Source organism: Archocentrus centrarchus, chromosome 10 (assembly GCF_007364275.1).
Source record: "Archocentrus centrarchus isolate MPI-CPG fArcCen1 chromosome 10, fArcCen1, whole genome shotgun sequence".
NCBI classification, from domain to species: domain Eukaryota; kingdom Metazoa; phylum Chordata; class Actinopteri; order Cichliformes; family Cichlidae; genus Archocentrus; species Archocentrus centrarchus.
Window position 1 is genome coordinate 38,020,557 of NC_044355.1, and position 27,225 is coordinate 38,047,781.

General features: G+C 41.9%; 1 protein-coding gene across 1 annotated transcript in view; it reads right to left on the reverse strand.

The window, feature by feature from the left end:
- htr4 (5-hydroxytryptamine receptor 4) overlaps positions 1 to 27,225 on the reverse strand; it is a 197,088-nt gene that overhangs the window by 138,914 nt on the left and 30,949 nt on the right. The window contains exon 2 of the mRNA XM_030739983.1: positions 3,572 to 3,650. Within this exon, the coding sequence (XP_030595843.1) occupies positions 3,572 to 3,627 (56 nt within the window). The 5' untranslated portion in view covers positions 3,628 to 3,650. The remainder of the gene's footprint in view (positions 1 to 3,571; positions 3,651 to 27,225) is intronic.

Consider the following 27,225-nt stretch of genomic DNA (forward strand, 5'->3'; position numbering starts at 1 on the left):
AGTTTGGGGATGGCCCCTTCCTGTTCCAACATGGCTGCACACCAGTGCACAAAGCAGCTCCATAAAGACATGGATGAGCCAGTTTGGTGTGGAAGAACTTGACTGGCCTGCACAGAGTCCTGACCTCAGCCTGAAAGAACACCTTTGGGATGGATTAGAGCAGAGACTGTGAGCCAGGCCTTCTCTCCAACATCAGTGTCTGACCTCACAGATGTGCTTCTGGAAGAATGGACAGAAATTCCCATAAACACTCCTAAACCTGTGAAAAGCCTTCCCAGAAGAGCTGAAGCTATTCACCCATTCATTTGAATGGGTGAGTGTGTCCAAACTTTTGACTGATACTGCATATTTTGTTTTCAGATTCTGTCAGCTATCATAAAATCATTTGAAAAGAAACATAAATAAAAGACAGGAAAGACAATAAATGATTCCCTCTGAGGCTCTAACAAAGACTATGATTTTGTTGGTTCTTGAAAGACTTCCACATCTGGCTCATTTGCATTAAGTCTTCAACATTAATCTAAGGTGATGCTAAGCTGTGCATTTGTCTGCAATCAACTGCTACACACGCCAGGATCTTGTGGACATCGACTACCAGCACAAGATATCAGTATTGAGTGATTTTTCACTACACTCATAACATCCCAGAAGACATAGTGAGACTGTCGGGTGCTCCGTGGTTTATCAGATTGGGAAGGTGCCACTGCCTGCAGAGGGAGAAGAAGCAGAAGCCGGGGTGTAGGTCTGGCCTTACGCTGAAGCTAAAACTCCAACCACACAGGCCTCCTCCGCCCGAGCCTGTATCTCTCCAACACAAGATCCATGGTAAATAAAACGGACGACCTAGAGTTACAGCTGACTAAAACTTCAGGCAGACAGGGGGAGGCTTCAGAGGGTAGTCAAGACAGCACAGAGAATCGTTGGCTGCCCTCTCCCCTCCCTGATGGACATCTACACCTCCCGCTGCATCAGCAGAGCAGGAACATCATCAAGGACAGCTCACACCCTGGCTTTGACCTCTGACCTGCTGCCCTCTGGCAGGAGCTACAGGTGCATCAAAGCCAGAACAAACAGACTCCAGAACAGTTTGTTCACCAGAGCAATCACCACCCTGAACTCACACACTGTAACTGTGCAACACCCACATCTCTGTGCAATATTATATTATTCATACTGAACAATATCTATATCCAATTTTCATTCACCAAGTGCAGTACAAACCATCTTCATTATTATATGTATACACTTATTTTATTTTTTACAATGTATATATTTTATACATTCTAGTTTATTTTCTGTATATTTTTAGAAGTTCTATATTATATTTTAGAAAATGTGACTTTCGACTGCATTGCACTGAACAGGAGTGGCCCTCCAATCTCATTGTACATTCTGTATAATGACAATGACAGTATTCTATTCTATTCTATTCTATTCTATTCTAAAACCTGCTAAATTAAACTTCATATCCTGTTCAGGAGTAAAATTTAAAATCTCCTGCAGTTAGGTGAACCACTTTTGGGACAGGATTACTTCAAGACATGAACTCAATGCCGTGCAGAGTGACAAATGTCCGTCCCGCCGGGACCTCCAACAGAAAACTTTGGAGATCTCAGTGTGAACGTATGCATCTGTGTTTTCTAACTGATGCCTGTATCTGTGACTGAATGCAACTTTAGGATGCTGGATAAAGACTTAACGCTGAGGCTGGAAAAAAATTAGAACACAAATGACCTCTTAATTTTTATTTATTTTTTCTTAATGTGATTCCAGTTTACATCCATCACTCACTGAATGGCACACGTGTTTTATTTTCCCCTCATATTTTACCAGTTTCATGCATGGAGGTGAGTCACTTGCCTACCACTGACTAATATGTGTATCATAACACACGTGTCACCAGGTTTTACATACACTGACACATGAAATGTATGTAGGGCGCTGCGTGGGCCTGAGTTAGACTACATCATGGCTGAAACCGTTAGATTTCTAGGCTGCTGGAGACAGTCCTCACATGATATGGAACCCATTCATAACAGCATAGTACATAAGTAGGTCATGTAGTACTACCTCTTACACACGCTTGACTAACTACTATGGCTTCTTACATCAATGACCTCATTTTAATTCTTCTTTAAGCCTAAACTTCCTCTAAATTCCCCAGAGAATAAAATCATATGTTTGGCAGGTGGGTGGGGCTTCTGTGCCTGGGATACACCGTGTAACAAAGTGTGATAAACTGAGTGGGTTTACCTGCACTTACACTGACTTGATGTTTAATATGAACATGCACTGCTGGAACAGGAGGTATATGGCAGGAAATAAAGAAAAGCAGAATTAGTCCAGTGCTGAGGAATACAGCTCTCAGCAGGGAGATGATACCATGGTAGCACTACATAGGAGATCCAAACAATAATCACACCACGAACAATGTTTTGACCATAAACAAGAATCTCCCAGAAAGTAAGGAAGAGAAATGTCCACACCAAGAAGGTTTGGGGAAAATATTTACTGCTGAATTATAAAAACCTCACTTTTTACTTCATGCTGTGCTCCTTTCTTTGGCTCACATTTATATTCTCCCATCTTTGCCTTCTTGGAGAATTGTATGTGTGTCTTTTATCCGCCTCGCCTTCATCCTGTGGATTTTTTTCTCTTGAACTGTCAGTCTGTGGATCTGTGAGTCAGAGTGAGCTGTCAGAAAAATGTAAGCCTTCACATTGATGATTTTTGAAAAAAAAAAAAAAAATCCCATTTCTCTGACACCCTCCAGGCTAAAAGTTGTTAACCAGGCTGAGGGAAATGGCTCTCTTTGCATCCCAACACAGCAAAAAAAGACCTCCCAACAGTTTCATCTGCATCAGTGTTTTAATCAAACCCACAGCCTGAGCGAAAGACACACAGGCAGCCCTGACTAGCAGTTGTATCCTCAGCTGAGCCACATATCTGAAGATGAGAAAGCCCTTGAAGAGGAAACCGAGGCTGTCAAAAATATGTTTGATCTGAATGATTTTTGACTGGTTTATTACTTTTACATAACAGAAAACAGCGTGTGGATGAAATTATGAACACTTTAGAGTTAGCGTGACTTACATGCATCATGTTTGATATTATTTTATGAAAGCATTTTTACTCTTATGCAGTGTTTTTTCTGAGCATGCTTTGAACACAGGGTTAATTCGGGCAGGTCATGAAGTGAAGCTCAGCATGGAGTTCTCTACAGCTTCCAGCCGCCCAAGTTTAAAAGTCATACATATTTAAGTCTTGTTGTAAAGCACATTATGAACAGAAGTGTAGCATCCAGAAATGCCACCTTGAGCTGACTGGTTATATCTCTGATGGTGGTAGCTGAACCACTAACCGGCACCGCCCTGGGCTGCTTATGTCACGTGCAGTGCAGCGGTCACCTCCACATGGTAAACAGTGAAAAATGTCAGAATTTCATTTGACTCCAAAAAGAAACAGTTCAAAAGTGGATTTTGTGTTGTGTATTAATCAGTGTGACCATTGTCGTGATGTGTCTAATCACTGACATCGTGATTATTCTCTATAAAAGTTGATTAAGTCTCACCTCTCACCGCCGAGCTCCGCCATCGCCGGCATCTGGCCTGCAGCGCTGACATTCATGTGACCATAAATGCTGAGAGTCCCTGCAGACAGAAGATGACGATTAAAAATTTAACATAATGATTTAAATTATTAAAGTGTGAACATTAATTACAGCTATTCCACGAGACCTGCCATTAACAGTGTCAGCGGATTACATTAACATAGGCTAGTTAAAACACTTCAGGATTATGCAAATGCAACAATTTTCTTTGACATTTGGAGTCCACTGATGAATGAGTCGATGCTGTGGACGCAACTTTACGTAGATTTGGGTGGAACAATTTTGAATTCAGAAGACTGCAAACTGACTCCAGAGTCTGAGCTGCATAAGGAAAGCTAGATACTAAACAGCAGTACAACAGACTGACTGACCAGAATTTCCAAGTCCGTCCTTCTAGAGAGTTTTTGTGGCTCTTCGTGCATCTACTCCTCCTTACAACTATGGGAAACTCAAATTAGATAATAGGCACTCGGGCTGGCCTTTAAGTCTCCACAGATGCAAAATATAATAGAAGACAGCAGAGCCAAAGGTCTCGAGGTCATCCATGCTGTCAGGCCATCACATTTCACACAGGGGCTCTGCTGTTCTGACCTCATATGGAAGGAGTCTTAAAAAATCGGTTTAAAAATCTAAATTAGAGAAGCTCACCAGCTGGTTGTGTGCACATCTTCTTCCAACAGTAGGAAGAAACTATTTTTATACTCTGCTTTTTCTATATTTTAGAAAACTATTATTATGATGGTCTCCTGAAACCCGGACGCTCAGTCAGCCCAAACAAGATTGAGAGGGTTCAAAATGCAGCATCAATTAATAATCAATACATATGTCAAATTCCTAAAATAATAATGCATCACAGCAAAATACATTTCTATTCCCACTTAATTTCCATTTTGCAGAAATGTCAACAGAAGCCTGCCTGTAAATGTCCACTGACATGCAGGTGGGTGGGGTGGGGGGGGGGGGGCAGTCAGTCAGAAAGAGACCAAGGGGGATCACGACCCGCAGATTTACCCCCTGCATTAAAAAAATAATTTTGCTTCAGCCATATGGGCAGCTGGCACAAGTGGTTCATCATGTGATGTTTAAAGCTGACAATCCCCAACAGCATGAACAAAGCCCTCACCTAATCTACATACATCACACATGCTAACAAACCCCAGCTTAAAGCGCTACACAAAAGATAAAACATCTGCACTGTTTCAATTTCACAATAAAATAAAAGAGAAACACTTTGTCTCTACTGTTTCTCTCCAGTTTTGGTAACAACATGAGCCCAGTTTGGAGGCACCCGGGATAAAGCTGGTGCACATAATCTTCTTACAACAACCAAACACATGTGCAAACATTCATTTATATCACGTTACTCCACATTATGCTGGGATCATGTGCAACACCAGCTGAACAAGTCTGCAACATTTACAGCCACAAAGACACTGCAAGCATCCCCAGAAAGCTAGTGAGCCCTCCCTCTGTGAGGGCCAAGAACCAAACCTTTCCAATCAAATGCCCCTCACAACAAAACTGAGCCACAGGGGTTACTGTGGGGGTCAAAGGTTAAGGGTATTTGCTTAAATCTGTGATCCAATTGTACAACACTGCAGCTTCACACTCACACAAGAAAATGTGCTGATGGGAATTCGTAGCCATATCCTCAGAAAAATGTCTGAGCGTTATGAAAAGATCACAGCCTCTTTATCTCATCATCACTGAAAAACGCATCGAGGTGCAAAGGTCTAATCTTCAGAAATAATTGCATGCTGCAGGAATGAAAACAGAAAGAAAGAGGATTACAGATTCAGAATGAGGAAGCATGAGACCTGTTTGTGGTTTGTTTGTTTAAAAGTGTTTGAAGATTTCAGAATGGATCCATCCTTTACTCATAAAACTGGAAAACATATTTGGAAAAAATCAGGAAACAACCCTCAAAAAAGTACTTTGTTATCTACAATTAGCCAAAGTCTGGGATCAGGTATTATTCCATTTTGAAAACAGTTATGAGTACCAGAAAAACTTGAAAACATTTTTGATTTGTGGGGATTGCAAAAAAATAAATAAATAAATCACAGACCAAAAAAAAAACAAAAAAAACTTCATCTTGAAATCAGTGAAGAAGAGACGGGTTTCTAAGTGTCTGAAGCTGACAGTCTCCTGAGCTTTATCATCTGATCTGACCCTGACTGCAGAAAGTGATCAGGAATGGCTCAAAGGAGTGGACAAAGAGCCGAGGCATCAGACCGAGGTGTCAGACACTACAGGAACTCTGACTGTAGGTTTAAGTGCTAAACAACTTCATGTTTGGGTCTAGACCTCTGGATTAAAAACCAAATAAAGGAAAAGCATATTAAATCTATGGCACTATATATATAAGCTATCATGAGTCAGAGAAAATGAAATTCCTGTCCTTAATATCTGGAAATCAGACAAAGAAAACATCATATAGAGTATGAAATTTATTCAGGAAGCATGATGTAAATATAGATGACAAGCTCTTTATTGGCTCTACAACATTTCTGATAGCCTGTACTGCAGCCATTCTGCCTGCTTGGCTGCTTGCTTGAAATATACAATATTGTCACCATCAGTAACTGAAACCAGCTCAGTGCTTTGCAGCAGGTCAAAATCCTCTAACAGACCATCTGCAGTGAACACGCAAACACAAAGATATTAAGATGCTGTTTAACTGGCAGCCAGTCTATTAGGAGGAATCTGCTAGCTCCATGTTAGCCTCAGTGACTGCACGCAGTAACCCTTCAGAGGGAAAAGCTGCTGGATTCACACACCATCCAGCAACAAACCTGCGTTAAATCATACACGTGGACTTCCCAAATACAGAAAAATGCAGTGAAAAAACCTGCGTTCAGCAGCAGTATTAAGAAGGAAGTCCTATAACATCAGACGAGCACATGTTCATCTGCTGTATTTGTTTAATATGCAGTCATCTCCATATGTATTTGCACAATGACACAGGTTTCATCATGTTGCCTCTGTACACCACCACAGTGGATTTTATATCAATCAACATGTGACTTAACTGCAGACTTTAGCTTTAATTCAATGGGATTAACAAACGTAAACAGACTGAAAATGCTCACTAAGAATAAAACATGTATTAGGCTATGAACGAAAGACAACATGGTCACATGACTCGTGTCATCAGGCACCTGTGGTTGGTGCAGGTTAGAAACAAAAACTCTGAGATAAAGAAACACTTCAACAAATGTTTTCACTGACACGTTTAATGCTTTAGAACAAAATGTGGAAATGTCTAAATCTCACACACACACACACACACACACACACACACACACACACACACACACACACACACACACAACAACAACAACAACAACAACAGCAACAACAACAACAACACTGCAGCCCACATTCCTCTTGAATCCCACCTTCATGTCTGTGGTATAGATCCTTCCATTCAGCTCGACTGCCTGATTCTATTCTATTCTATTCTATTTATATAGCACCAAATCACAACAGTCGCCTCAAGGCGCTTTGTGTATGATTGTAGGTAAAGACCCTACAATAATACAGAGAAAACCCAACAATTAAAACGACCCCCTATGAGCAGCACTTGGTGACAGTGGGAAGGAAAAACTCCCTTTAACAGGAAGAAACCTCCAGCAGAGCCAGGCTCAGGGAGGGGGGGTCATCTGCTGAGGGGGGAGAGACAGAGATTAATAATAACTAATGATTAAATGCAGAGTGGAGTATAAACAGAGTAAAAAGATGTGAATGAAGAAGAAACATCCATCATAGGAACCCCCCAGCAGGTCCTTGCCTTATGTTCATCCCAGCACATGATCTGCAGTCTTGAGTGTTTATCCGCATTTACGATCCTAAATTAATCTGTAAACTTGTGGTTTTATTGTTCCTACTAATTTTAAAATGAATCCTACTGACTGTGTTGCACATATATAGGTGTGCCAGCAAGGGGCTACAGGATGAAGATCCAAATGTGTCCTGGTTTGGTGCTGGGAGCAAAAATAGTTTTATTTCCAAAATAATTTCAATATAATCCCATTGGTTGACACATGGCTGCTCTCATCACATACCTATGACTGACATGCACTCATCACCTTCATGACCTCATGATGACGAAGTGTCAGGAAACTGCACCACTGAGCTGCTGTTGATTCTTCTCTCATGATGTGTTTTAATCATGTTTCTGCTTTTCTTCTGCTTTCAATTAGTTAAACTGCAGGAATGTCTTAAAGACATTAAGGCCTGGATGACCTCTAATTTCCTGCTTCTAAATTCAGATCAAACTGAAGTTCTTGTACTCGGCCCCACAAATCTTAGAAACATGGTGTCTAACCAGATACTTACTCTGGATGGCATTACTTTGGCCTCCAGTAACACTGAGAAATCTTGGAGTCATTTTTGACCAGGATATGTCCTTCAATGCACATATTAAACAAATATGTAGGACCGCTTTTTTGCATTTGTGCAATATTTCTAAAATTAGAAACATCCTTTCTCAGAGTGATGCTGAAAAGCTAATTCATGCATTTATTACTTCTAGGCTGGACTATTGTAATTCATTATTATCAGGCTGTCCTAAAAGCTCCCTGAAAAGCCTTCAGCTGATCCAAAATGCTGCAGCTAGAGTACTGACAGGGACTAGAAAGAGAGAGCAGATTTCTCCCATATTGGCTTCTCTTCATTGGCTCCCTGTTAAATCTAGAATAGAATTTAAAATCCTTCTCCTCACATACAAGGTCTTGAATAATCAGGCCCCATCTTATCTCAAAGACCTCATAGTCCCATATCACCCCAACAGAGCACTTCCCTCTCAGACTGCTGGCTTACTCGTGGTTCCTCGGATACTTAAGAGTAGAATGGGAGGCAGAGCCTTCAGCTTTCAGGCGCCTCTTCTGTGGAACCAGCTTCCAGCTTGGATTCAGGAGACAGACACCCTCTCTATTTTTAAGATTAGGCTTAAAACTTTCCTTTATGATCAAGCTTATAGTTAGGCTGGATCAGGTGACCCTGAACCCTCCCTTAGTTATGCTGCTATAGGCCTAGGCTGCGGGGGGGGGGGGGGGGGGGGGGGGTTCCCATAATGCGCTGAGTGTTTCTTTTCATTCACCTCTTTTTACTCTGTTTATACTCCACTCTGCATTTAATCATTAATTATTATTAATCTCTGTCTCTCCCCCCTCAGCAGATGACCCCCCCTCCCTGAGCCTGGTTCTGATGGAGGTTTCTTCCTGTTAAAGGGAGTTTTTCCTTCCCACTGTCACCAAGTGCTGCTCATAGGGGGTCGTTTTGACTGTTTGGGTTTTCTGTGTAATATTGTAGGGTTATTACATTACAATATAAACCACCTTGAGGTGACTGTTTGTTGTAATTTGGCACTATATAAATAAAACTGAATTGAATTTAATTCAGCTCTTAAATAAACGGGAGCACCTCGTCAACTTCGCAGAAGAAGCACTTCATTACCAATGACAAGTTCAAGAATTTGTGAAACATCATCTCACAAAATAATGGCCCATTATTTCCCTGCATGTACAGCACAGAAACCTTCAGTCATTATTATATCATCACTGATCTGCCACAAGTCAGAAAACTCCTTCTTCAGGTCGCCCTGGGCCTGCCGACTCTGTTCTATAATAGTCACAGTCGGGGAGGTGAGTTGAATGCATGACAGAGCTAATGGGCGAGGCTGCTAAGAGGGGTTTACTGGAGTCTGTCAGCTCTCATCCAGTCACACGAGCAGAGCGAGCAGAAATACAAGGAGAACTAAGATGGTGTGAGACGCTAACAGAGTCAACTGTAGAAATCTGAAAGGTAAATGAAAGAATGGAATATGATAATAGAGTGGTGAAGAAGAAAGAATTAAAATAAGTATGATACAGTACATTGCTTTACTTTCATGCATTGGCAATTTCATTTTTGAGTTCATAGATGAAAAGGCAGCAGCCCAGGTAAGTTCAGCCCTTACACCACATTACGACACCAGCAGAAGCACTGACAACAAGCTGAGGCAGAGGAGCCAGAAAAGCTGCTTTGGTCTGTAGCTGGCAGGCTGCTGAAGCAGTGGGTGGGACATCACAAGTGGACAGAAATATTCTGTTAAGAGGTTTATTCATGGCAACATGAATGAGAGACTCAGCACAGGGTATCAAAAGTGCACATAACAGTTTAAAATGATAGCCCTGAACCGGAGTCGAGCCAACGACCCAGTTAATGTACAGCGATGTAAACACAGGCACTGATGATGGGACAAAATGCCAGTGTTCACGTGTGTGTAAGTTACTATAAGTCAAGCAGGAATTCCTGCATCCATTACGAAAGCAGCTGGCAGACTGAATCTCATAAAATATTTGAAGCTCAGCCGCGGCTGCCTGTTATGTTCACAGTGGGATTGGAGTTGTGTTGACATGTTTCTGTCTTGATGCCATACTCCCGTCATGGGACGACTACACCCTTAAAAAAAGGACAAAATAAGTTCAGCTGCCTGAAGAGCAGCACGTGCACATCAGTGGCTGAGTGCGTTCAGGCCACACCGAGTCATGACCTGATACAGTGGGCTTCTGGTCTTAGACCACACAGATTCATATGGCACTTTAGTCTATATTCTGAGGCTGCTCCATTATGGTCAGTATTGTGATCACTTTATTTAAGATAAGCTGTAATCCAGCCCTTTAATGTAAAAACAAAAACAGAACATATTTTTATTTCCTTGAACTTTAATTACCATCACCTCCACCTAGTGGACCTTGTGAGAGATTAATGAGATGAATGTCGTCCACCATCCTCTTCTGCAAAGGCTAACTTAATAACATATCTAAAGATGGTTTCCATGGTTCCATGATGGGATATCCACTTTTTTATAGAGCATCATACATCCAAAGACGTGAGTTACTTCATGAACAAATGCAGACAAATAATATCCAAATCGAACCATTTTTAACTGCCACAGTGGCCTGAAGCAAACGCTAAATGCTGAATACAGTACTGTGAAAGTATTTGCCCCCTTCCTCATATCTTAGTTTCGTTCATATTTGTCACACTTACATATTTCAGATCATCAAAAAAATTCATATTAGCCAAAGACAACCAGAGTAAATATAAAATGCAGTTTTAAATGTTGGTTTCATTATTAAAGGGAACAAAGTTATGCAAAACTAGATGGGCCTGTGTGAAAAAGTAACTGCCCCCTAAACCAAATAACTCTTTGTGCCGCTCTTGGTCTGATGGTCTTTTATGAAATGCTGTGTTAGTTCATGCAGACTCAAACGGGACTCGAACCTTCCAGAAAGTTCAGCTTCTGTCTCGTCAGTCCACAGAATATTTTCCCAGAAGTCTCGGGGATCGTCCAGATGTTTGTTGGCAGATGTGAGACGAGCCTTTTGTGTTCTTGTTGGTCAGCAGGGGGTTTCTCCTTGGAGCTCTCCCATGGAGGCCATTTCTGCTGAGTCACTTTCTGATTGCTGAATCATGAACTCTGACGACGTGAGGCCTGCAGTTCTTGAGATGCTGTTCTGGGTTCTTCTGTGACCTCCCGGACGAGTCGTCGACGAGCTCTTGGAGTAGTTTTGGCAGCCGGCCACTCCTGAGAAGGTTCCCCACTGTTCCAGGTTTTCTCCATGTGTGGATAACGTCTCTCACTGTGGTTCCCTGGAGTCCCAAAGCCTTAGAAATGGCTTTGCAACCTTTTCCAGACTGATAGATGTCAGTGAGTTTGTTTCTCAGCAGCTTCTTTAGATCGTGTCACGATGTGCTGCTTTTGAGATCTTTTAACCTGCTTCATTTTTTTAGACAGCTTCTATTTAAGTGATTCAGCAGGTGTGGCAGTAACCAGGCCTGGTTATGGCAGTGAAGCTTAACGCAGCCTTCCAAACACTCTGCTTAATTATAGTTAATTCATGATTTAACAAGGAGGGCAGGTACTTTTTCACACAGTGTTCCCTTAATAAATGAAACCAAAATTTAAAAACTGCATTTTGTATTACTCGGGTTATCTTTGCCTTATATTAAAATCTATTTGATCATGTGAAACATGTATGTGTGACAAATATGCAAAAAAAACAACTAAGAAATGAGGAATGGGGCAAATACTTTTTAACAGCGCTGTATTTGTGATGCTCTATAACCTTAAAAAAAATAAAATAAAATAAATGGGTCAACATTGTTATTTCCCTATTTCCCCACAGGTTTTTGTATGATAAGCTTGATCTTATTTTTTTTCCCAGTATGATGCAACACCAGGATTCCCGTCTGCAGCTGGTGTTCCTGTTCTGTCACAAAGATAAACAGCATTTAAATCACTGGCATTTCTTTACCACTTCATTAAGCAAATGCTTAAAACTAGGTCAGGACAGAGCTTTCTGTACACACACACAAGGTATTTGGTTCATACATTAGAAAAAAGCAAAATATTGATGAAGAACACAAATATGTCACACTAAAAATAGAAAAAAAGAAAAATATAAACAAAGGAAGAAGCAAACAGTGAAGAGAAGACGAAACCCAGAAAACTCCAGACTGACTGACAGAGCAGTGTGTGTGTGTGTGTGTGTGGGGGGGGGGGGGGGGGGGGGGGGGGGGGTCATTTGTGTCTATTAAAATGTGTTCAGTCAAAGGTTTCCAGTGAAGGTGGGCCTGATCTCTGCTCCTGTATGCAGGAGATAATGTTTACCTCAGCACAGCAGCCTCAGGAGGGAAAAACCAACAGCACAAGATGCTGCATTCTTATTACTGTGAAACCAAGCGGGTGCAGTAAAATATATATTGCATGTATTTTCACTGATGAAACAGTGCCATGTTTATGCGGTGTGTAAAGGCTTTTATGTTTTGTTAAAATGAAACCATATTTTCAGAACCAAACATAGCAGCAGGTTAAAGTAGTTCAGCTCTTTTCATCTTCCTGAACCCTCCCTTAGTTACACTGCTACAGGTCTAAGTACCAGTCCCCTGACTGAACACTGGGGCCCACTGACATGCAGTAATGACCCTCAGTAGTATAGAGAGCTGTTGTGTCAGTCACAGTCACACATAACTGGGTTCAAAATATATGAAATCAATCTAATTGGATGATACAGTCCAGATTAAATCACCAACATCCTGTTCTGACCAAGCACTGCTTCATCTTTAGATTTAACAAACGTCCCAATGAGCAAAAGTATAAAAAACTTCAATATCATACAGAAATATTGAAAACCACAGTACACCGTGTCATTGAAGACTATAAACTACACCTGGAAACAGCTCTAATCAGTAAGGACACTGTATGTATGGACTGTGACATATTTACTGAACATGTGACTGAAAACACGCACACACAGTCTGTCAGCTGGCCTTGTGTTGCTAATGCAAGGACACATGGGAACACTCAGGATGTGTTCAGGGCTTAAGCGCAAATGCAACTTGAATGAACTAATGATTTTGCCACAGGGAACGAACGGCATCGCTGACGGGAAGGTTTGAGCAGATGGGCACCGTGGCAGCAGACAGCACACTGAAGGACGTTAACTGTAGTTTCTGGAAATAAGTCTCTCTCCAAAACCAGGCAAGAGTTGGCAAACACTCCATTTTGCCTGGAAAAGGAAGTCGTGTGACTTTTGTGTTTTAACAGTTGAGATCTGAACTAACCTGCTCACATAAACACAGACTGAACGATCCAGAGCCGAGCAGCAGCTTCCAGCTTCCCTCAGGGAAAGCTGCTGATTCCTCAGTGGAAAGGGCAGCTTCGCACCAGGCTGTGTCTGTTTGTGTGTTGGTGTCATACGACTGCCTCTGGATCAGAATCTCAAACAATCCCAGCTAAAAGATTATCATTATAAACACCTCAAGACACGTGTAAAATGGTCTTCTTAAGTTTGCTGAAGCTTTTAGAGCCACCACTTTTAATATGACCTGCCACTTTTAATTCCTTTTTTATTTGTTTGCATTTTATTTGAGAAGGAAGGACGTTAAGAGGAGTTGGTTATTTTCAGTCTACATGGAGATGGAATAAGGGTGATTTCCTCTCAAAGTCAAACACACACGTTCCAAAAGGAAACATCAGAATCTGTGAGGTTTGCCTCTGTAAGAAGATTAGCATGTACTGAGACAAAATACTTTTTGTACCCACTGACCTGAAGCATCAGACCACAACTGACCACACACACACACACACACACACCACACCACTGCAGACAGATGGGCTAGAACTAATTAGCAGACGATGTAAAAACAGAGCAGACACACGAGAAAGCATTCCTCCATCGAGGCCTGCACAATCCTCAGTGTTAAAGAGTTTTAATGCTCTGGATTTGCACGAAAATGTCCATTCTGATATATTTGTATTTGAAAGGGAGAGGCAACCAATAAGAAAATTGCAACACATAAAAAAGTCTGAAGAATGAGATGAAATAAAATATAACAGAGATGTAACATTTCCGGTCAGGAAATGCAGGAAATTGAATGATTCTCTATCTTTCCAGAAAAATTTATCTTCAGATTAGATCAGAACACTTTAATTTCCAAATAAGGAGCTTTCAGTCACAGCTGACCTCTCACTTACACGGTCAAAGACAGGAGATACAGACTCACAGGTGCATCACACAGAGCCAAGAGTAAAAAAAACCGTGACACTGAGTGTTTACAGCGACCGATACCTCCGCATTAGAAACTCTGGCATGTTTAATATGAACACCCACTGGAAGAGGATATAAATGGTGGGAAATAAGCAGAAGAATCTTAAATATAATTACCCGAAAATGTTTCTATTCAACAGAGTAAACAATCTTTGCTTTAGTTGTCATGAAAGAACATGCTTGATCACCAGTAATGTATCATCAGGGTTTTTTAAATGTAAAATAACTTCTATAATTTAGATACATGACGAGGCACTCATCGTCACTCTTACCAGCAGTCGGCTTGTTTGGTGTTTTGGTGTAGAACTCATGATGAATATATAACATATGTGTCTGTCTCAGATAATAACAATAATAATGAGCAATATTACAGCTCTTCATTGCTCCACCAAACTCTTTTTCATGTCTCCATTTTAATCTGCCTCCAGCTGAAGCTGTAGTGATTTGGGTGCTTTTTGCACCCACAATTTCACCTAACAAGCATCATTTTGGTTGTTGTAAATATCATTTTTTGGCATTTATGCCTTCATTTGATAGCAGTAATGGGGGAATGTGGGAGTGAGAGGGATACGAACAGCAACAAAGATCCTATTATCAAGCCAGACAATTAATTTCATTTTTTTTGCCTTCCAGTTTTGAGTTTGGCTTCCAGCAATATGAAACGAGATAATCAAGATTATTGCAGCACATTCTCTTTCTCAATAATGCTTTCATTTTGTCTTGGTTATAAATCCACTCTTCTTTCACAGCGGTGCTTTTTGTCCCCCCAGGAAGCCCAAATTCACTCACATCCAGGCTGGGACTCTTTTACCATTACAGTAGGTTCCATCAGTGTGTACTTACTCACTTATTTATTGTACTGAATCAAACTTTAGTGACTGACATCAGTAACATTTCAATTCCATTTTATATATACAGCACCAGTTCACAGCAACCGGCAGGTGACTCTCAAGGTGCTTTATATACTAAGAGAAAGGAAAGGACAGAACCAGGCTTGGGGGAAGGTCGGGGGGGGGCATCTGCCTTGACTGGTTGGGGGTGAAGAGAAAGAAGAGAAAGGACAAGCAGAGAGACAACACACAAGTACAGCCTGAACCCATAGCAGCATGACTAATGGAGGTTCAGAGTCACCTGATCCAGGCCTAACTGGCTGATCTTAAAATAGAGAATCCAAATGGGAGCTGGTTCCAGTTTGGATTCAGGAGAGGGGCCTGAAAGCTGAAGGCTCTGCCTCCCATTCTAGGTCACAGAGTTGGAAACACACCTTCTCTAATACTCTAAAGTCTGCTCTTGATAATAAAACAATACAGGCTCTAATTTATTATTCCTGCTACATTACATGCACTTTAGGAACCATCTGAAACATTTTGTAAAGACCATTTTACCTGTCCTATCATTTTCAGGTTCCAACAAAGATTCCCCATCACTTTTCCAGCATCCACCCACCCGTCATCATCATCACTTCATCGTAGCCTTCCTTTTCCTGTTACAGCCCGCTGACCTGACAGTACTGTTTTACATTTCCTCACACCAGCAGGAAGTCTTACAGTTCTGATGCCTGCGAATCAAGCAGCATGACTGAGACATGGCACCGCTCTGCTACTTTCAACACCATGGTGTCAAACTGCAGTAATGAGAAAGTCAAATGACATTTAAGGCCATGGAAATACTTCCTTGCCAATTTTCTCTACCACTCTCATGCATTTTCAACATCTGGCACTGAGAACTGAGGTGATAAGATGGCATTAAATTCTTATTCGCAGCATACAGAACCCTAAGGATGGGTATATCTGAATATATCACCACCGAGTAAGATATACTGTATTACATGATAATGACCAACCGTTCAAAAGTGACAGACTTTATATTACTGAAAGGGTAATTATGGGTTTTCTTCTCCGGTTAACTTGAGCTGAAACAACTCGTATGTCCTGGCAGGTCTTTGACTCAGTGTTTTAGGTTTTTTACTGTTCTGTTTGACTGTTTCTTAGTTTGCTTATTGTTTCAATTTTCACCTTCCCTCAGTGTTCCCTGCCTTTTCCTTCTGTGTCAGTTCCCTGTTTAATTTAGTTCTGTCTGTGTTTCCCTGTTAGTTATTAGTATATTAGTTAGTTATATACTACCTGTATTATTTGGGATTATTTGTCTTATTGTATCCTCCCCCTGCCTCACTGTGTTGCTCATCGACACAGTTGTTGCCCCAGCTGTCTCCACTTGCCTCGTTCCCGTGTGTGTGTGTGTGTGTGTGTGTGTTTCATGGATTCATGTTAGGACCTTTATCAGCCGAATAAACAGCTTGCTTTTGTTTTTGGACTCTGTCCTTGTGCGCTGCATTTTGGGTCCATCATGAAAAGGTCTCAGATTAACCAGCTGTGAATTACCAAAGGGGTTTGGGACTTTGATCTTGGTGGTCTGTGTACTTGTGAAGCTCATAGTACACACAGTAAACTAGATGGAGAAGGAAGTGAAAAGTTTAGCAGCTACAGGGCCAGAGGTATTTTTTAGGTTACTGGAGTTCAAACCAAAGCAAAGAGGGAGTGATGCTTTTTTGCTTTTAAAAGCTGGACCGTGCTGGGGTGTCAGCTGCTGCTGGTATTACAAAGACATGACCAAAGTACACTTTGGTGAATGTGCATTGATGCACCAGCTGAGGTGATAGTGGATCCCAAGAGATAATGGTCCTTGTTTTTTTAAACAGCAACAGAGCCTGTTTGACGAGGGTGGAGGGGCAGTTAGTCACAGGTTTATCATCCGGGAGGCCGGCATTCACCTCCTGTTTGAACCTTCGTGTTTTCACTCCCTGCTTGGTTAGCTTCACAAAAAATTGTGGTTTGAGTTAAAATATGCCACTTCACAAACATTAACCCTGCAGGTGAAAACATTTATGTCAACCTGCTCTCACCCCAGGGGCATAAATTAGTGCCATTCTGTCAAAGCTGTGGGTATCTCTCATTAACACACAGCGTCCTTTGGCATCCATGCCCTGATGCTCTGAATTATGGGTGGCGCTAAAAGGTCCTTAACACAGGTCTATATATGACAAGCTGGGCAAGTGACAGACCAGCCTCAGTATTCCCCTAAAACCAGTGCATCACGGCACCAATGCCAAGGAGATCTCACGGATACCTTTGAGATGTCAGAGGCTTTGTGGAAATTGCAGTATTTGATGCTCTGGGAATGACAGCGGGCTGAGTGGACAAGTTAAAGCCAAAGCTTTAATGGTACAAATGTTTGGATGAGTAAGTGAGGGTGTGGGGTAGACTGTGAATATCTGCAAAAATAAGTCAGACTCCATAGAAGAAAAAAACCCTCATGTATTAACATTAGTAATACTCATTTTAGGGTCCCAGTCCCTTGGATCAATACAATAATAATAATAAATATATTCAGGGAATTGCTGTGGTTTGATTGACAAGCTGCTATCATAGGAGCATGTGATGTATTCTCACTCAGATCCAGTCTTCATTATTCATATAAAAACAAAAACTCATTAAGGTTAGGTTTTTATAAAACCCAAATTTTGAAATCTTTACCTGAGGACAGATTAACCAACGTGCCCTGATGGAAACACATGACGTGTATTATGAAAGCATCTTGAGGTGACTGTTGTGATTGGTGCTGTATAAATAGAACTGAAATGAACTGAATGAAATATGAGGGTGAAAGGGTAAAGCATGCTTCTGTATCATAGTTTATGGAGTTACTCAATGTTTATTGTGGAGAAAAAATTGATCAATAAAATCAATATTAGCCACATACATGAGTTTGCGTGCGTGCACTTGTGATGGTGCCGCTCAGTGGTTTTGTCACCCACACCATCTGCTGTCTGCCTTCCCTGTGGAGAGCCACACTGAGCCTCAGGACAGAGCACACTGTGGAGCGAGGTGACCTGAACCGGGTCCTGTCAGGGGCCAGCGGACCGAACCAGGACCTCTGGCAGCAATCGCCCATCCCAAAATGAACCGCTCGTTATCCTGCCAGACTGAGCAAGAGAAAGTTTCCTGGCTTCTCATCAGCCAACTGTTTCATATAAGAAAAAAAAATATTGTTTAGGGTAAAATAAAATGTTTTAATGCTGCTTTTGTAAAGCCAGGAGGGAAAACGGAGCAATCCCAACATTCAGAGCCAGTGTCCGATACCGGTTTCTCGACTTCACATCCTGAAAGGTCAACGTGAGCCTTTTGGCCGTCACCGTGTTGGTTTTTTGGGGACCACACTGGGATGAGAGACTGGAGTGTTATCAACTAGCTTGGTTATCCAGCATAACAACAAAATACTCCAAAGGTACCAACAGCTGGTACATACAGCTGTCTGCACATACAGTTTGGACACACTCTGTGTCACTGTACCTGTCACACAAAGTGACCGCTTCTAAAATGGAAACTTTAAGCCTTAACATAATTTAAACACATGAGCTCCAAACGCAAAATCCTCCTTTCCCTGTCATGAAGGGGGAACCATCCATGGAGACCAAAACTGTTTTTTTGGAGCAGGCTGTAAACACGTCTTTTAATTCTGTTTAGTGGGGAATTTTAATGTGGCAGTCTGTGGGGACTGACTGGCTTTTGGAGCCAGCTTGCAACCACAGTTTTTGGCACTTCTGTGTTGCTTCATTTTTGAGCCCCGGAGGTTGTTGCTTGATTGAAAATACAACCTGGATTATATTAGCAGTAACGCAATAAATAATAAAGTTCAGGTTTTGGAGTAAGACCATATAAATAAACAGATTTAATACTTCCACTGCAATGCTTTAAGAGCTGCAGTTTCATGTCTGTGAGTTCAGCGTGACTCATGGTTAAGATTAAGGTTGGATTCAGAGGAGGTTTTGTTGATGATGCATGTGAACTGGTAAAAACAATAACAGTAACCGTGCCTTACAAAGCACGACTTATCTGAAGACAAAGTAAAACAAAAACATATTATTAGGACAAATATGAGGAATTGATGGGCAACAGAGTGATGTGGTGGTTAGCACCGTCACCTCACAGCAAGAAGTTCCTGGGTTTAAATCCACTGTGCAGCTGGGTTCTTCCTGTGTGGAGTTTGCTTGTTCTCCTTTTTACCTGCATGGGCTCTCTCTGGGTTCCAGCTTCCTCCCACAAGACACGCATGTTAGGTTAATTAGTGATTTAATTACTGATTTTAAATTACCCGTAAGAGTGAATATGAATGGTTGCCTGTTCTGCCTTGGGGGCTGCTGTCCCTTTCAGTTTCTAGCTCCACACTAACTGTTGCTGACTGAAAATTCCTTGATTCCTTTTCTCTTCACTTCAATTATCTGCCGGCCTCAGCGTGCTCAGGGGCCCTCCAACCAAACCCTCATCACCATAACTTTGCCCTTCACTGTGTTTCAAGAAGCTACAGAAATTACCCTGCAGACATCTGGACAGAGCTTCTCTTAGGTTTCATTCCAAGTGCAGGCCCACAGATGACTCTGTTTGGTTTTATTTGACAGCTGTAATTAAATTTGTCTGTCTGTTGTTGAGGAGGCAATCCAGCTGCCAACTGTGTGGCTATCCAGCCGGGGTAATACTTCACTGTGACAAAGTGGAGCTGCGGTGCGGCAGCTAACTCCTGCAGTCGCTCTGGTGGAGAGGATGCTGCTCTCCTGTGCCTGTGAACCAGGACACACACGTCTCTACCTCTTGATGAATTTTCCAATTTAATTTAAATGCTAATTGAGTTTGATGGCAGTCTTGGGGCTCTTCTTTCTCAATAACAAGATGGATGCTTCTGCAGGTTGCGTGTTCCATTGAGTAAGCTTCCATTTGTTCTCATGACTATTTCAGTATGGCTTCTACACATGGAGGCTTGAGCAGTGAGAGTCTTACACCCAATTTGCTAAAATGAGGATAATGAGCATCCTGTGGTCTTGTGGTAAACATGCTACAACCCTGAGCAGCTAAAGGAGACCATTTACTCTCTACTGATGAGATCTATCCGGTCTTTTCTGCCAGTTTCCATTTGCATGTGATTTTCACGTTCGTTATGGGATGACGAGGAACCGTGATGATCCTTAAGTCAATGGGCTGTGATGAGAGTTGCAGAGAGAGAGAAAGAGGCAAAGATAAGGCAGGATGAAGAGAAATGAAGGAAAATAGAGAGATGAAAGGAGAAGAAGAAATAGGGGGACTAAAACACAGATGATAAATATCAGAGACAAAGGAGTCAGAAAGGAAGAAGAGGCAAAAGGACAGCAGGATGAAGGGGCTTGTTGGACCTTGCTCTGAGTTATTTCAGTCTGCGTCTCTTGATGCTATTGATTTCTAATATCAGCTGACACTTGGTGGTTATTTCATGGGCAATTTGTCCTGTTAAATGTCAGTCTGGTCTCAGTTCAAGGCCTCTGAACTATTAAGGAAGAGAAGAATAGAAGATAAGGCTCCGCCTAATTAAAGGCATCGTTCTTCCAGCAGAGCTGGGTTCGCTTCCTACAAATGTAATGTCACTCCCCGGCTTCATGGATGAGGTTGCAACATGACAAACAACCACAAGAGTTCACACAGTTTCAGAGATTATTACCTCCGACAAGTGCTCATTTTTTGGTAGTGTTTGTGTGTCATTCTGTCTGCAAACACAACAGTTTGTAAAGTTTTGAATGAATTTTGATAAAGGTGTAGAGTGGGGTCATGTTAATGTCCATTAAAATCTTGGCTCACATCCGCCGAGATCTTCAAGGCCAGCTTAACGATTTATTGGTGGAAACTGACAAAACAGCTTAGACACTATGATTCTGACCAGTGTGGTATGTGTCATCCACATATAGAAAGTACCGTATAAAGATTTAAAATATCAGGTCACATTTGACCTCTGACCTCACTTTATATTTCAGCCTTAGAGATGGGGTGAGGAGCTCAGTCATTCAGGAGGAGCTCAGAGTGCAGCTGCTACTCCTTTACATCCAGCTGAGGTGGTTCAGCATCTGACTCGGATGCCTCATGGGTCCCTCCTAGGTGAGGTGTCTTGGGCATGTCCAACTGGGAGGAGACCCCAGTGCAGACCCAGGACAGGAGATTTCTGTGCGCTGGCTTGTGAAGGCCTTTGGAGGAGGTGTCTGTGACAGGGTGATCTGGGAGTCTCTGCTTTGACTGCTGAGACTGAGATAAAATGGATGGATGAATGGAAAATAATTTGTATATTCTCGTACCACATTTTCATGCTTTCAACTCAAGCATTCACTGTAGACCTGAAACTAATCAATAAACAGCTGATTACTAATTGTAATTTTTTTTTGCATCAAAATAATAAACAAAAGCCAGTGATGATCTTCTATAGTTCCAGCCTTTCAAATGACGCATCACTGTATACAAGAACTTTTGTTTTGGGCTGCTAGTTGAAAAAAACATTGTTTACAAAACACACACTGATGTTCAAAAGTGTCATCAAAAAAGGATAATTTAAATAATTGCTAATTACTGAGCTGTTGCTTCTGACCAAAAGGAAAAAAACACACTTCGCCCACTCTGAGCAGAAGAGGAGACTGAGTGAGCGGAGGAATAAACGTCAGCTGGTATTTTGTTCAGATATTGGCTTGAACTGAATGTCAGAACACTCAATAACACAGGCAATCAAGACTGGTCCCTGAGCTCTGAGTAGTCATCAAAAACTGACCTTTCATACCGACTGATGACCTTGTCTGTCTGTCTGTCTGTGTACGTCAACGAGAAGTTTCTAGCATCGTGTTGAACGGTGACTCAGCGGAGATTTCAGCAGCAGAAGCCATAAAAACCCTGCTGGTCTTTCAAAAGTCTACCTGAGGAGCTGGTGACTCATGACTGCATAAACTATGTCACCAAGGGCACAGACTCATAGACTATAAAATCTGTGGTCATACCCACACAAAAAGACCTCACCTCTACAACATCTGGCCAATGATATGAATGTCAAAGTAGCTGAAAGACAAGTTGGTACCTTGAGAAGAAGAAGAAGAAGAAGAAGAAGAAGAAGAAGAAGAAGAAGAAGAAGAAGAAGAAGAAGAAGAAGAAGGAAACAGCAGTTGGAGGACAAATAGGAAGGGCTCTGATGATTAATTCAATAGAGCACGCCTGAACCCTGCATTATATAATAGGTCAACAAGTCCTTACCTCTTCACTCTCCTTGACTTCATATGGAAACACACTCACAAACACTTTTATTCCTATTATCCTTGCGTCAGTAACCTCGCACTGCCTGCATTCCTCCTTAACTGAAGACAAACATAAAAATGTTAATCACACTGTTGATGAGGGTTGGCAGCCCTTGCAGGGGGCGCTACAGGTGAAATTACTGTTCTAAAATTAGAAGCAAAACAGCATTCGTCCAGAAACTTGTGACTTCCTGGTTTCCAACAGGAAACGGCACCAAAAATATCAATTTCGGTCATATATCAGTTACACATCCTCTTGATCTGTAGACCTTCAGTTTAAAGAAGCCTTCAAGGATGAATATTTGAATAAAGAATTTATTCACTCTCTCTCATTTGGACTCTGTAGGTGTAACAAGAAGCTGTGAGAGGAAAGACTCCTGCAACACACAAGAAACAAACTGCTTCAGCACCACTGACGGGTCCGAATACTCTTTCTTCCTCTCGCGTTTATGGCCACAGACAGACAAGTGCCATAAAAAAGAAATTCACTTCATCCCCTTTACAACTAATACAGTTGTAAAAACTGCAATTTTGCTATTTTACACACACACACACACAACATACAGCACAGACACCACAGAGGCACTAATCATGGCAGCACAGGAACAAGCTCTGAGCACAAGATTGATAGAGGCTGGGGTCTACCACACCAGGCAAGACCCAGGTGCAGACTGTGCAGAGATGCCCCTGAGACAATCCAGCACATAACAGCAGGGTGCAAGGTGCTAGCAGGCAGGGCATACATGGAGCGCCATAACCCAGTGGCCAGCATAGTATACAGGAACATTCTGTGCCGAGTACGACCTGGAAGTCCTGAGGTCAAAATGGGACACGCCCCCAAGGGTGGTTGAGAACAACAGAGCTAAGATCCTGTGGGGACTTCCAGCTACAGACAGACAAACTTGTGGTGGGCTAACCAACCGGACATCGTAGCAGTGGACAAACAAAGGAGAAGGTCGTAGTGATAGACCAAGTGACGGCAACATCAAGAAGAAGGAACAGAGAAGCTTGACAATACCAAGGGCTCAGAGAGGAGCTGGAGAGGATGGTGAAGATGAAGGTAACAGTGGTCCCCGTGCTAACTGGAACACTCGGTGGCCGTGACCCCCCAAACTGGAAGAGTGGCTCCAGCAGATTCCTGGAATAAATCCCAGATCTCTGTCCAGAAGAGCGCAAAACTGGGAACAGCTAAGATACTGCGCAGGACCTCAAGCTCCCAGGCCTCTGGTAGAGGACCTGAGCTTGTAGGGCAAAATGAGACTGCCGGGATTGTTAGAATTTTATATAGTATTATAAATAGAGAGATATGAAAGAGAAAAAGCTCCAGAGAGAGAGGAGAGAAGATAGAGTGAGGATGGGATAGGATAGAGATAGAGAGGTATAGAGATCGATAGAGGAGAAGATATAAGATAGATAGATATATATTATATATATTAGGAGAGATAGATAGAGAGAGATTATTATATATATATAGAAAGTAGATAAAAATCCCATAGATAGATATATTATATATATATATATATATATATATATATATATATATATATATATATATATATATATATATATAATATATATATACACACAGAGAGCGAGGGACTAGGCAGGCAGTTAAAATGGAATTACATCATCTCTCACAGTGCTTAGAAAGATATTTTTGTAAGTACTGTATACACAAAATGATTTGACAAAGTCAGACCTCCAGTCAGGCCAGCACATTACAACACAACCCACCCACAAAGACACAAGTTTTATTATCCCTCCACTGAGAACAAAGCACCCTCTTGTCTTGTAAATTATTTAACACCTTCAGGCCACCTTTTTATAGCACCCTAAACATTTTAGCAAGTCATTACCAACATTACTGGTTCTTCTCATTCATCACCTCGGGGCAAAGTCCAGAGTCAAAGACCTTCTCCAAAACCCTCCACTTTATAATACCGGAGCTGCTTGTAGTAGATAAAACTTTGGCTTTTCAAAATATTATAGATTGTCTGTTATAAATGACATTTAACACAGGAATGACACAAGCCAATTTTTACTGTTTCACAGTCTTATTTGCTGTTATGAACAGCAGCTGTGGCTGCCACACAGCAAACAAATCTGTTCCCTTTTCATGTTAAACATGTCTGCAAAGCCACTTGCTTGGAGGGTCATGGGAAAAGCTATTCTATAAATCAAATCATGAAGAACAAAACAGGTCTGTGAGTTACCCACAACCCAAACAAGCTATGTGCATCTGAAATCAGCAGCCTCTGTAGTTCAGGTTATAGTGAATAAGGTGGTTTTGTACCCATATCAGCTACCAATAACCTAACCATCAGACATTTTATGGCACATTAAAAGTAGCGAGTAAAAGTAGAATGATCCAGTATTATGTTTTTTGAATTGACGTAGCTGGAAACACCCTCTGTCCTCTGAGGACAACCAAAGCAAGATGAATTCTGCCTCCCAAGGGATTGTTGGTGAACTGGAAATCAAATACAGACGTTCTCAAAGCTGACCGTTGACTTTAAACTCAGAGTGACCTCAGACACAGGGGAACAGCAGAGAAGGCTCCACCGAGCCCAACAAGTGTTCCCAGTCCCATTAACCTTAATGGCAGTTTGTGTAAGCAGCACTGATAGAAACTCCAAGCATGTAGGTCACAGACATGCTGGTACACTGCTGCAGCTCATTAATGAGACTGTAAAGTGGTACCCAGATATGTTCTCTGGTTAACGGAGAAAGAAACAGCAGAAAGCAGAGGAAAATGCACTCATTGTGATCACAGCGGTGATCACAGCGGTGATCACTGCGGTGGCTGGTGAGTGGCTGAGCAACTACACTGATACACTGGCCTTTGATATATCATAAATACAACTAACATTGTCTTCCTCATTCTTAAAAAGTTTTCATCCAGAGTGAATGCTCTTCTGTTTTCCCTTTGACGATCAGAGTGGTAAAAAGCATCCAGAGTCCGGAAACAGAAACTGATTATTCTAACAGGGTGCCTTGTCAGTGGCATAAAAAAATATCACCAAATATATAAGACCAACAGTTTGAACTATCATCAGATTCTTATACAGTGCTAGTAAGAAACGATTAAGAAAGGCATGACAAACCGTCCATGCTGCTGGATTAACTCTTCTATCATGAAGGAAAGAGGTGCATAAATTAGTGATAAAATGTGTCTGTGTGTTCACATTTCTGGGTGTGTGATATTTGTGTGCATGTGGTGCATTTATAGAAATCTCCCTTTCAGTTCTTCTTTGCATGCTTGTTTGCTCTCACTTCCCTGCGCGTTCTCGTGCGCATGCTTCAATCTCTTTATGACAGGTCCATAATCCCCTGGTCATATTAAGCAAGCGTTTCCTGGTACAGTGGCACCCTACAGTTGATCTCAGAGTCCCACATGTGTCAGACTATTATAACCATCTATCTTCAAAGCAACTATGTATTTGCTATCTGACACATTAGATCATTTATTATGCTGACAGCTGCAAACCTTCAACAATAAAGACATAAAGAGCTCAACAAAGGCTCTCCGGGGGTGTTACAGGAAAGCTTTCATTGGGGAAAAAAGAACAGAACGGGACATTTCTGACTGAGCTGGAAAGTCAGAACTGGTCTTAGTTTTATTGTGACAAGTTGATCATCAACTGAGGCCAAGCCTTGATCTCACAGCAGCCCTGGTGCTTAGCCACAGCTATTAAAGATAAACAAGCAGGCCACATGAAGTAATTTCATAATCAGCTCTTGAAAAAGTGAAAATCCCTTCATGAAACCATTAGATTAGATTACTCATTTTTCTCTAGAGATCTTTGGTAAAACATTAATCATCAGTATTTTATGTTATTAAGAGCTGTAATAACTATGTTGAAAATGAGCAGGGAGGCCCTCAGCTACACAAACACCAGCAAGTATCACTATGTTTTTCTCAGACACTGGTGAAACTCATTAGAGATATGGATTGTGTTACCGGGTGATTGCACCAAAATATTTAAAAAAAATCAAACCATACATCCATCCAGTCTGTGCTGTGGGGGCAGCAGTCTAAGCAGAGATACCCAGACCTATGTCTCCCTGGGGGATACAAAGACGGTCCCCAAGCCAGCATCCTACTCAGCTGCTGAACCACATCAAATGGTTCTTTTAGATGTGGAGAACAGCGGCTCTACTCTGAGCTCCTCACACCATCTCTGGACTGGTAGGATAGTCTGTTGTAGAGAAGATACACTATATACCAAAAGTACTCACTCGACTGCCTTCACACGCTTATGAACTTGACTTGACCTCCCATTCTTAATCCACAGGGTGATTGGGTAATATGGATAACATGATGTTGGCCCACCCTTTGCAGCCATAACAGCTTCTCTTCTTGGAAGGCTTTCACAAGGTTTAGGGGTGTGTCCAAAATGTCTTGGTATGCTGAAGCATCATGAGTTCCTTTCCCTGGAACTAAGGGGCCGAGCCCAACTCCTAAAAAACACCCCACACCATAACCCCCCCTCCACCAAACTTTACACAGTGCAGTCAGACAGGTCCCTTCCCCCTGGCAACCAGCAAACCCAGACTCGTCCATCAGATTACCAGAGGGAGAAGTGTGATTCATCCCTCCAGAGAACACTTTACACCACTGCCTCCGACGCTGTGCATTGAGCTGGTGATGTAAGGCTTGGATGCAGCTGCCATGGAAACCCATTCCATGAAGCTACACACTGTTCCTGAGCTGATCTGAAGGCCACATGAAGGTTGGAGGTCTGCAGTGACTGACTCTGCAGAAGGTTGGTGACCTCTGTGCACTATGACCCTCAGCATCAATGGTGATTTTACGTGGCCTACCACTTCATGGCTGAGTTGCTGTCGTTCCCAATTGCTTTCCACTTTGTTATAATCCCACTAACAGC